Source organism: Corylus avellana, chromosome 3, assembly GCF_965113065.1.
Source record: "Corylus avellana chromosome 3, dhCorAvel1.hap1.2, whole genome shotgun sequence".
Classification (NCBI taxonomy): Eukaryota; Viridiplantae; Streptophyta; class Magnoliopsida; order Fagales; family Betulaceae; genus Corylus; species Corylus avellana.
Window position 1 is genome coordinate 6072059 of NC_142492.1, and position 13156 is coordinate 6085214.

General features: G+C 34.6%; 1 protein-coding gene across 1 annotated transcript; it reads left to right on the forward strand.

Moving 5' to 3' along the window:
* Positions 1-1060: 1060 nt before the first annotated feature.
* On the forward strand, positions 1061-2620 carry LOC132176680 (EP1-like glycoprotein 2). Its single transcript, XM_059588954.2, has one exon. It carries the CDS (start codon positions 1161-1163, stop codon positions 2535-2537), a length of 1377 nt encoding a protein of 458 aa, XP_059444937.2. The 5' UTR covers positions 1061-1160; the 3' UTR covers positions 2538-2620.
* Positions 2621-13156: the final 10536 nt, after the last annotated feature.

Genomic DNA, 13156 nt, shown 5'->3' on the forward strand with positions numbered 1-13156 from the left:
TATTAGAAGCATTGCAACTAAGAAGGTAATTAGAGATGAGGAAAAATTAGAGGTAAGCAACTTTATTTCTTTACCAACACAGTGTGTGGGCTATAACTTAGTTGAGTTGAGTATTGAATGTCGATATTTGATTTGTTTGCTTATGTTTTGAACATGAATTTAATTCACCAAACTAGATTTTATCTTTGGCACCATAGTAAGGGACGAGCAGGGGAGGGTCCTTGCAGCTCTTAGCAAGACCTGGGAGGCCTATCCCGAGGCTATTATCGCGGAGCAATGGGTGCCTAAATTGCCATAGAATTCTACAGGGATTTGAGATTACAAGAAGTCATCTTCGAAGGGGATGCTGAGTTGGTGGTTAAGGCTGTAAATAAAAAGTCTCATTTGTTGTGTCGGTATGGGCAAATAGTAGAAGACATGAAAAATGTCCTTGCTGGGTTCCATAGTCAACAGGTTATTCATGTAAAAAGAGGAGCTAATGAGGCAGCCCATGGACTAGCAAAACAGGCAACGAGAGAATATATTAATAAAATGTGGATGGAGATGAACCCCAGTAGTATTTCTAATATTGTACTTTCAAAGCAACATTCTCTTTTTGTTTATAGTTTTATACTCCAGATTTTATGGAATGAATATTAAAGATTTCTAAAAGAAGAATATTGTTGTCACACATACACGACTTTCAATCACTTTCATAACATTTGACAAAAGCACATAGATTTTCAAAACAACATCCTAACTCATACTGTTTTTGACAAGGTTAAATAAATATATAAATTTATATTGTACGTAATGATACATTATATAAATATCTTAAAAGATAACACATTTTTTAAATTTTCACCATAATCCTATTAATTTTATTTTAAATGCACCAACTTTTCTAGCAAATTGCAAGAGTCGACAATAATTCTCTTATATATGAAAAGTGTTAAAAAGTCAAATAAATAAACTTTGAAAATTTTTTAAACCGCCGTGACCGCGAAGCGAAGGAGTGAGACAAGAGAAAGAGAAAGATAATTATTTCTGGGTTATTTACAATTTATTGCTGCTTAACTCATTGGACAGCATACCGGCGTCCCTTCTTGACTTTCAACACAAAAAAACACACTTAAATATACCCTTCACAGTGAAACATCCACAAAGAAAAAGAAAATCTAATGCCTACCCTTTCTTCTTCCATTTGCCTTCCTTTCCTGCTCCTTGCTGGCTTCATCGCCATAGCCGCTGAAGCACAAGTCCCTGCAAACCAGACCTTCAAATTCATAAACCAAGGCGAATTCGGAGACCGAATTATCGAATACGACGCATCCTACCGCGTCATCCGAAATGATGTTTATACATTCTACACCTTCCCCTTCCGCCTCTGCTTCTACAACACCACCCCCGACGCCTACATCTTCGCCATCCGAGCCGGAATCCCCAATGACGAAAGCCTCATGAGGTGGGTGTGGGATGCCAACCGCAACCGCCCCGTTCGCGAAAACGCCACCCTCTCTTTCGGGACGGACGGAAACTTGGTCCTCGCCGACGCAGACGCGCGCGTGGCGTGGCAAACGAACACCGCCAATAAGCGCGTCACGGGAATCAAGCTACTCCCCAACGGAAACTTGGTGCTTCACGACAAGAACGGAAGATTCGTGTGGCAAAGTTTTGATTACCCTACTGACACTCTCCTCGCTGGCCAGTCCGTTAGAATCAACGGCCGGAGCAAGCTTGTTAGCCGTACATCTGACGTGGACCCCTCCGACGGACCGTACAGCATTGTTCTTGACCGCAAAGGGTTCACCATGAAACTAAACAGCTCCGGTCAGCTTCTTACGTACGGCGGCTGGCCGGACAGAGACTTGGGCAGCACGGTGACTTTTGATGTAGTGCCAGAGAATGACAACGCCACGGCTTACGAGCTCGTCCTTACTGTAAACCAAGACAGTACTAATGCTCCGCCGCCAAGCCGCCGCCGCCGCATCCTACAAGTACGGCCGATCGGCAACGGACAGCAACTGAACCTGAACAAGCTCAATTACAATGCCACGTATTCATTCCTTCGGCTCGGCTCCGACGGAAATCTCAAGGCGATGACTTACTACGACAAAGTAAGTTACTTAAAATGGGAAGAGAGCTTTGCGTTCTTTTCGGGATATTTTGTCAGAGAATGCGCGCTGCCGGCGAAGTGCGGAGCTTATGGATTATGTGACAAGCGGATGTGCGTGGCGTGCCCGAGCCCGAAAGGTCTTCTGGGTTGGAGCGAGAGCTGCGCGCCGCCGAAGTTGGCGCCGTGTAAGAGCGGCGGCGCCGTAGCAAAGGCGGATTACTATAAGATTGTGGGGGTGGAGCATTTCTTAAACCCGTATTTGGATGACGGTGAGGGTCCGGTGAAGATTGGGAAGTGCAGGGAGAAGTGTGATAAAGACTGTAAATGTGCAGGTTTCATCTACAAGGAAAATACTTCCAAGTGCTTGCTTGCGCCGCCGCTGCTTGCGACTCTCATCAAAGCTGTCAATACTTCTGTCGGATACATCAAGTACTCCAAGTAGAAGAAGGGCTTATGTTTTCGTATTTAGTATTTTGTTGCTTTTTTTTTTTTAAAAAAAAAAACTAAAATAAAATGCTATTAAGCGTGACTATAATAACAAGTATTTACCAAAATTGTACGGAAGGAGCTCAAGGCATAGAAATTCTCATTGTGAGATTATCATAGTGATTATTAAGCTGAAACATTTAGTGGAAAGTCAACTCAATTTTCCACTAGCCAAAAATTTAGAAGAACACGTGCTTCCTCTCCACATGAAAGAAATGGAGATGCGACAGGAAAAAGGATTTTTGGCCACAATATTCATCAGCTTAAATGCTACACCTACACGTATGAAAGATGCGTCCAAAAACTTATCCAAATTAAGTAAAAGGAGGGCCACAATATTAAAGTTTATAGGTCTAGATTAAATTCTAGAATTTATAATCAAAACGACATCGTGTAGAAGGTAAGAAAACGTTGAACAATCCACACCGTCTCTTTTCTTCTGAGCAGCGCAGGAACCAATAATAATAAAATAATTTTTTTTTTAAAAAAAAATTGATAGCTACCCAACTCTTTTCACCAACTTAAGTCTAACTTTGGCCTTTTTTTTTTTTTTTTTTTTTTTTTTTTTTTCATTAAAAAAAAAACTAAATAGGAAATGAAAAAAAATGTGTGAAGGGATAATATCTATTTTTGGTCCTTCTTTTATTTGATATTTTAAAAAAAATTAAAAAAATGATATTTTTCTTCATAATAATGTCAGTTTTTTTTTTTTTTTTTTTTTTTTTTTTAAATTGCATTATTATGAAGAAAAATATCATTTACCAAATAAAAGAATGACAAAAAAATAGAATTATTCCTTCACACATTTTTTTTTATTTGCTATTTATTTATTTTTTAATAAAAAAATAAGGCCAAAGTTGGACTTAATTGGTGACAAGAGTTGAAACTCATTTTCCAAAAAAAAAAAAAAATACAGATATTCCCTCAAACTACTACTTAATTAGTAATGTCCTTTCTAACTTTTAATTGGGATAATGTTTTTTTTAAACTACAAAAAAAAATTGACAATTTCCCAAGGCCAGAAAAAGACAAAAATACCTCAATTTTTTTTTTTTTTTTTTTTTTTTTTTTTTTTTCGATAAGATAAAAAATAGTCCAATAAATTTGAAAAAACAAAAACAAAAGGAAAAATTAATTTTTTTATTAAAGAAAAAAAATGAAAAATTTTAAATTCCATATCTTGGTTTTTTATTTTTATTTTAAAGGTATTTTTGTCATTAAGGGGGACATTGTCACATTATTGTCAATTGAATAGTAATTTGAGCGAGTACGTGATCTTTATAAAAAAAAAAAAAAAAAAAAACTCATAAAAATTAAAAAACACTAGGTAAAGAAACAGAACATTCTCGTAGAGCTAAATGACTAAGCCCAGCCCATTTCAGGTGTACACTATGACAAACAGTCCAACATACTCAAAATCATGGCTCAAATGTATGTATGTAATCTAGCCCAGTCCCCAATAGTACATGCCCTAACACTTGCCACTCTCAGCCCAACCTAAAATCCTAACCCCCAAAACCCCACATTGTCGAACCTTTAACCTAATTGGAGGGTCCCATACAAAATCCATCGGCCCATTTAGGCACATTCACTATAAAATCTCGAAGTTTTTGAAAAGCAAATGTGAAAGAGTTGATATGAAGCTATCTGTCTGAGCATGAGATAGACTATTTGAGATCTATTCGTACCATAAAGATTCTCTCACATTTATTGCCCGCATTAATAGATGCTATAGTTTTTTTTTTTTTTTTTTTGGCACAAGAAGGGGAGGGAGATTCGAACCAGTGACATTCGCTTCATTAGGCGTGATCCCAGCCGATTGATTTACCTTTTGAGGAATAGATCGCTATAGTTTTAGCATCACTTAGTGGTAGTAAAGGAAAGCTATTTCTGGTGATGCCTTTATTATTTATTTATTTATTTATTATTATTATTTTTTTTAAATACGATTTGAAAACGTGAAAAAATTCGATGTTTTCAAGTCAAGGGCAGATGAATGCGTTTTTAAAAAATACAAAATTTTTAAGGCAATACTGCAATTTTACGTGCTGATAGATACGGTTGAGGAGTTATTCACGTGAGATAAGTATAGCTTCTTCCGGGTATGAGAGACCATAATAGCTCATTTCAAATAAGTGAGACCAGCAAATTTCACACAAAGCTGGAGAATACCACAATTTCACTAATATATTTTCTCTGGTTATTTTATTAACAAGATAACCTTTAAATAGAGTGCCATAAATTGAAAATGACACCTACATTAAAATTACAGACCTAAACAAACATTTTTATTTTGTAGAAATTAAGGTTCTCCCTTCCAAGACAAACAAAGATTCCAGCAACATCGATGGCTTCTTCATTGAGCAATTTTTACCTACTCCCCTTGTCTCACGTCAAACGCTTTATCCGATGAGGTTTCCCACTTTTTCTATTTTTCTGTCTTTCTGTATGTCTGGGTATGTGTGTGAGAGACAAAGACCTTACCAAAAGCTTTGAAGAAACCTCCAATGGGGTTGCTCTTTTTCTTTTTACTTTTCTTTTTAGTTTAATGAAAAAAAATGAGCGAAACTGTAGCAGATTTGATTTATGTGAGAAAAAAGTAAAAATATTTTGTATGAAAAAGTGAAAAAAAAAAATTGTTTTATAGTGATTTTTTTAATTTGAATAATAATAAAAATTGATTAATATGATGTAAAAAGTAAGAATGTTAGGGTTGATTTTGATATAAATGTTTTGGAATTTTGAGTCTTTGGGTACTCTTTCCGGTACGGTCCAGCCAGTTCTTTGACAAACATAGCCAAAGCTTCCAACCTGATTTAAAAGATGTTGGAAAAGTAAGGCATGATTATTTTTTCAAAGTAGAAGGTGCAATTACAGTCTCAACACATTCGATTCACTTTTCTTGTTTTCTTGCTTTTGTTTCACCCAATTAAACCAACTGAAAAGCACACAATCCACCCACTTAAACAGTTAAACGCTGGTTCTTTCATCTTGTGTCCCTAAATTAAGCTTCGGATTCTGGGAAATGGATCCTGGAGAGGCTATTTAGGCAAAAAGTTATACAAATTGAGATAAAATTATCTTTAACTTTATAAATTGGGACAATTTTATTCCATCTTTTTGCCTAAAAAAGAAATAGAGAGGATTCGCTTAAAAAGAAAGATAGAAAAAAATTGAAAATTGAAAATTTTCTTTTAAAACAGTGTGCACTGTTCACACGCGTGAGTACTGTTCACTTATGCCGGTGTGTTGTATAGCACTACTTGAATAAGGATTGCATTGGGCTCCACTTAGTCCACTATGTTCACAGACTTGGACTTGTTTCAATCCCATCTCATAGACGTTCAAAAGTTTTTAAAATCATTATGATTTGGAATTATTTTAAAATAAAATGTATTTAAAGAGTCTTGGATCGGAAGAGGAGAGAACAAAATGGAAAAGCGAAAAAATAATAGAGGAATTTATAATGTACTACTCAAATTTAGTGTATGGCAGTGGGTTATAGGATGCTAGTGGTGCAATCAACATCGGAGCTCAAAGCGATTAGATCATGAACGTTAATTTTTGGATGGCTATAATCATAAGATTCGATGATTTGGTTTGGATTATAGGATACTTCTAAGGTAAATTCAATAGTTCGATTTACTTGACCGTTAGTAAAGTTAAGCGTAAGATTAAATTACGTTTGATCTAGCTCTTAAATTAAGTAATCGTTAGTAATAATTATGATTCAACGGTTATAATTAAATAAACAGTTAATTATAAATTTAATCTAAATGTCAAATTTAAGTGTATATTAATATTGAATGGTCAGATTTTAATGACGGTTGAATAGTTATTTTTGATATTATATGTTCTGATAATAAACATATATTAAAATTGCTAAATTGACACTATATAACTCACTTCATAATAGTTTTAAAAACATGATATTTTATGTTCTTCTATTACTCTCAAAATCCTTTGGCGTACCGAAAGGCGACACCCAACTCGCAAAATGCAATATCAAATCTTTAGACTACTATTTATGAAGAGAAAAAAAAAAAAAATGCAATTTCAAATCATATGATAATAATAATGATATGAGATTAGAATAATATCTACCGCGTTTGTGGATTACAAATATGCTTTCAATTAACCAATTGAGGATTACTCGGTGCTTAGTGCCCCAAAATCAACACTTTTTTTCTATTAGATCATCATGCTGACTCAAAACGAAAGATTAAAGAATACAATAAGGAAAAAAAATGCCAAATTAGTCAATGTGATTTATCTGATTTACAATTAATTTTCTTAAGTATTAAAATGAATTCAAAAGTCTCTGAAGTATGCCAAAAACACAATTTAGTTCATATAGTTAAATTCGGTTAGTGTGACATTTAGGGTGCGTTTGGGAGTGCGTTTTAAAAAAAATAATCTGCGATTTTAAACCAAATCGCAATTTTGAGGTGTTTGGGATTGCGATTTTAAAAACGCAAAAAAATTTGCGACTTCCATAAGCTAATTAGAGAGTGCTTATTTGAAAATGTGTAAATTTAAAACAAAATTACAATTTCTATTAAAAAAATATTTGGTGCAATAATTACATTTTTTTGAGCGGGAATTTAAAAAATACCAAGAATACACACCTAAAATATATTAAAACCCTTATTTTTTTATTTTTTTTTCTTCATCCTCTTTGTCTCGTTCATCCTTTCTCTGCCTTGTAGCAGTGTGCGTCGTTGTTGTCCATCTCTCTGCCCCTCTACCAGGTAATAATCTCACCTTAATATTTTTTTTCTCTCCATATAACTCATTTGCTTTTGTAAAACTTTTCACTGTTTAGTGTTCGGTGTTATATTATGTGGTTTGTATGATTATTGTGCCTTTTTATATATGCGTTTATGTTCTTCGACCATTTCTACAGAGTGAAGTTGTGATTTTTTTTTTTTTTTTCAAAATTTTATTTAGATTACCGTGTATGCATAGTGATCTGTAATCCATCATAGTATGCAGTGATAGATCACTGTACATGCACAGTAATGTGATAGTGCGTGTACAATAACCGTGTTAAGCTTTTTCTTTAAAAAAAAAATACTGTACCGTGACCAAGATGATGATTTTTCTCAAGTCACTATGCATTGCATAGTGATGTGCACAGTGATGATTTTTTATGGTTTTTTTTATTTTTTTTATTTTTTAAAGGTACTGTATAGTAACAATTTGTGATGGATTTTTTTTTTTAATGGGTATTGCACTCTAACAGTTTGTGATATATATATATATATAATGGGTAATAAATAGTGATAATTTGTGATTTTTTTAATTTTTTTTTTTAATTTTTTTTTCTCATTATTAGTTTAATTTGATGGATTGTTCTTTTATTTTTTATTATATGTCTGTTTGGAATATGTTTCAAGAAAAAAAAAAATACAAAAACAAAAAAGTATACAGAAACAAGTAATATAACAATATTTAATTGCCTAAGTAGAAAACTCAAAGTTAATTAATGTCAAATTATAAGTCATACTTTTGTTTGCAGAGGTGTTAAAAATGGAGGCTTATAGACAATGTTAGTTATTTTACTGTTATAAAGAAATGTCCTTATTGGTAATTTGCATAGGTGATTTTTTTTTTTTTTCAAAATTTTATTTAGATTACCGTACATACATAGTGATCTGCAATCCATCATAGTATGCAGTGATAGATCACTGTACACCCACAGTAATGTGATAGTGCGTGTACAATAACCGTGTGAGGCTTTTTCTTTAAAAAAAAATATTGTACATGCAGTGACCAAGATGATGATTTTTCTCAGGTCACTGTGCACTGCATAGTGATATGCACAGTGATGATTTTTTATGGGTTTTTTTTTTTTTTTTTTTTTTAAGGTACTGTACAGGAACAATTTGTGATGAATTTTTATTTTTATTTTTTAATGGGTATTGCACTCTAACAGTTTGTGATATATATATATATATATATATATAGGTAATAAACAATGATAATTTGTGATTTTTTTTTTAAATTTTTTTTCCCATTATTAGTTTAATTTGATGGATTGTTCTTTTATTTTTTATTATATGTCTGTTTGGAATATGTTTCAAGAAAAAAGAAATACAAAAACAAAAAAGTATATAGAAACAAGTAATATAACAATATATAATTGCATAAGTAGAAAACTCAAAGTTAATGTCAAATTATAAGACATACTTTTGTTTGCATAGGTGTTAAAAATGGAAGCTTATAGACAATGTTAGTTATTTTACTGCTATAAATAAATGTTTTTATTGGTAATTTGTTCATGAAACTGTAGTTATATGCTAATGTTATTCAAACACTCAATTGATAAAAAATGTACTTTTTAGCATGTTTTACCAAACGCAAGTGCGATTTTAAAAACACAATTTTTAAAATCGCACTTATTGAAATCGCACTCCCAAACGGGCCCTTACTTAAATAGGACATGTATCACACTTTTATTAGCTCTGACGTTTTGTGTTATCAGAATCTGTTAAGTCAATGGATGAAATTTGACTTTAGGAACTAATTATTTTTTTGACAATATTCCTTAGGGATCTCTGAATTTATTTTGATTTAAAATGAGCTAACTGCAAAATAGATAAACCATTTAGACTGATTTTATATTTTTCCCATATGTTCAACTATATATATACATATATATATATATATATATATATAATATTGCAACACAAACAAACCATTGTAGGCTCTATGCAGATAATGTCGCGGATATGCAAATATAAGTGATTAGACCAGTGCGACTGTTTTGATAGCTCTTCTGCACGCCTCTGTGCTCTTTTCATGACTCCCTTAGGTCCCTTCGCACTTCCATTTGTAGGAGTCTTCCTCATGAATTCCCAAGCACTCCGAAGTACATCAATATTAGAGCATATTTGGAATTACATTGAAAAATGTTGTTTCTAAAATTAAAAAGAAATTTTTAGAAAAAAAAAAGCATCAGGTTAGAGTCAAGTGTTTTGACCCGTTTAATTAAATAGTTCGAATGAGTTAAAGTTAATTTACATAGTTTTATATCTATGCATCGACACAACCTAATTCCAATACCCGAACTCGAATCACCACTCCTACCTGTGAAGCCACATTACTTATTGAGATGTTTCCTGTGTTTTGTAAAATTAGTGCATGTTATTTTCCTCTCCATCTCCGGTAAGATGTATAAACGGAAAGATTAAGAGATTAAGAAACCTGAAAAATATTAAAATAAATTAAAGGGTTAAATACTTTTTCAGTACCTGTGCTTTGAGCCAAAATCAAATAGCCACCTTAGTTTTCAAAAATATCACAAATGGTACCTATGGTTAGCAAATAAACCCACTTAATACTTCTGTTAGTTTTTTTAACGAAGTTCCGTGTCACTCGTACACGTGGATTGGTACATGTGGTTTTGGGTGCCACGTCAGATTAAATAATATTAAAATATTATGTAACAAAAAAAAAAGAAAAAGAAAAAACGAAAATTAAAAAAATCTGCATACTCCATAAAGAAAAAAACAAAAGAAAAACCATCGTGTTCTCTCCAATCTGCTCTCCCCCAACCCCCTAAGTTTTTGCAGACCCAAAAACCATCCTCTCCCCCAACCCCCTCAACGCCGCTGCCGTCGTTGTCCATTCCTCAACATGCCGTCGCCATCCCTCTGAACGGTAGGAACAAAAAGAAAGACAACATTCCTTCTCTGGCAACTCCAACAAAACGAACGGGCATCAAGTGATTTTCATATCATTGCAAATCAGTAAGGATTTTGAGCTACATAATTTCATTTACCATCAATCCTTAGCCTATGTAGCAAGTCAGACATCCTATTTGTTAAATTACCAATTATCCTAAAAGCTTAAGTTGATAAGAAGAGGTAAATTTAATCACTTAATCATTATTTTAACACTCCCCCTCACATGTGGGCTCAAACTCCCTTTTAATAGGTAAAGTCTAACACGTGAAATATTTAATTAAATGGGGAATGAATTGACGGAGTCAAGGTTCGATTTCAGGACCTTTGGCTTTGATACCATGTTAAATTACCAGTTATCCTAAAAGCTTAAACTGATAAGAAGAGGTAAATTTAATCACTTAATCATTACTTTAACACCATTCCCATTCCCAAACTTGTGAAACTTGGATTCTAGAGTTTTAGCGATTTCCGTTCCTTTGGCAGCAGGCTCAAGCACATCCACATGAAAAGAACCCTGTTTTATGGGTTCAACAGGTTCACGCATCAAGGCTTGCAGCTTGATGTAGTTGTAGAGCTGTTGATGAAAGGGATGGTCGAAGGAAAAGCAATTTTCATATCCATCTCCTTTATGTCGACGGCGTGGTGAGGAGTGGACAGCAACGGCATTGAGAGGGACGGCGACGGCGTTGAGGGAGGGATGGCGAAGATGGTATTTGGGTCTACAAAAACCTAGGGGGTTGGGGGAGAGGAGCATGGAGAGAACATGATGGATTTTCTTTTGTTTTGTTTTTGTTTTTTTTTTCTTTAGGGAGTATGCAGGATTTTTTAATTTTCATTTTTTTAACATAATATTTTAATATTACTTAATCTGACGTGACATGGCACCCAAAACCACAGGTACCAGTCCACGTGTACGGGTGACGTGGAACTCCATTAAAAAAACTATCGGAATCATGACGGAAGTACCAAGTGGGTTTATTTGCTAACCATAAGCACCATTTGTAATATTTTTGAAAACCAAGATGACTATTTGATTTTGGCTCAAAACACAAATACTGGAAATGTATTTAACCCTAAATTAAAACTCTGGGAGAAATATAAAAATTTTTGCTCAACGAAGGGATGGTGTGGAGGGTGGGGAACATGAGGAATATAAAAACTTGTGACGATAAATGGTTGCCATCTCGGACTACATATGCTATCCAAACTCCAGTTCATATGTTGGACTCTGAAGCTAAAGTTTGTGATTTAATTGATCAAGATACGCAATGGTGAAATATCCCTCTCATTCGGGAGATATTTATGGAAGAGGAGGTTGAAAAGATATGTAGCATGGCTATTTGTCCACGTACGCAACAAGACCGAGCAATGTGGGTGGGAAATAAGAACGTTATTTTCTCGGTGCATAGTGCATATCACTTGGCTAAGGAGTTAAGAGCTAGAGATGCACGCGGCTGCTCTATGGTTGACTGCTTGACACCTCTTTGGAAGCAAATATGGCGGATTCAAGGGCCGAGGGTGGTTAAACTGTTTTTGTGGCAAGCATGTAATAATATTCTTTCCATAAAGGAGAATATTTTCAAAAGGAAAATAATAAGTGACTCACTGTGCTTGGTGTGCCGATTGGATGTGGTGACGGTGGGTCATGCACTGTGGAGTTGCCCTGCAGGATGAGATGTCTGGTTTGAGTGTAATGCAAGTATTCAGAAAAGCTGTAGTGAAAAGGACGGCTTTAGCAATATTTTGCTGAAGTTGTTTGATAGGCTGGAGGTGACAGATTTTGATATGGTAACTTGCAAAGCCCGGCAAATATGGTTAAGATGCAACAAAATGGTGTTTGAGGGAGAGTTTACCCATTCGAAGTATGTCTTTCAAATAGCTAGTGATCAATTGAAATTCCTTCTACGAGCAGTTAGCAAGTTGTAGAAAAGTGGAAACCATCACATAGGGGGATTATGAAACTCAACTGGGACGCGGCTATTGACAAACAAAAGAAGATGATGGGGGCTGGAGTTGTGGTTCAGGATTATACAGGTGGAGTGGTAGCTACACAATGCAGGACGAGATCTTACATTTGTGACCCAGTGGTAGCGGAAGCAATGGCGGTGTGGACAACAACGGATTTGATGGGACAACTGGGATTCACAGATTCTATCCTTGAGGGAGACTCTCTTGAGGAAGTGCAAGCAATAAGGAGAGAGGAGAGAAGTCGTTGGACCAGGTATGGGCTTATTTTGGAAGAAACCAAGGAGTTGTTCCATGGGTGTCATTCGTGGGAGATTCGCCATGTTTGGCGAACTGCTAATGAAGCGGCACATAGGGTAGCAAAAATGGCCGTCTCTCTTAATGTAAGTCAGCTTTGGCTAACAACGACTCCCCCTTGCATTAGGGATATTGTAATGGCTGAATTGGCTTTACTTGATTAATAAAATCATTAATTTTTCCCTAAAAAAAAAAACCCTAAATTAAAACATGTTCTTATTAACGATGACAGCTGTCCTTATATGCAAATCCAATAATTTTGTTGCATAAGACTTTTTGATACGTTAATAATGCAATTTTGCCCGATCCCAAATCGCTCCTAGCTATGGATGATAAAGTTGGATTACCTTTCTCCCCCTAGGCCTACCCAATTATTTAACCTCTCGATCATTTGTCTATCGAATCATGATGTTGATATTTTTCTAATTAATTATCAAATTTAAAACTTGGGCACAAAAGTTTTTTCACATATTAAATGCACATATATACCTGCTTAGGTGTCATGATTTCCTCTCAATTATTGTAATCGCCTGTCTCCTATCAATTCTCAGGGACCAAACAACAAAAAAATGAGGAACACCTTATAGAATTTTTGGCCAAGAACACTACAAACAAACGTTTT

Excerpts from the sequence above, each read along its gene's own strand:
- LOC132176680 (XM_059588954.2), top strand. The coding sequence starts at position 1,161 with ATGCCTACCCTTTCTTCTTCCATTTGCCTTCCTTTCCTGCTCCTTGCT.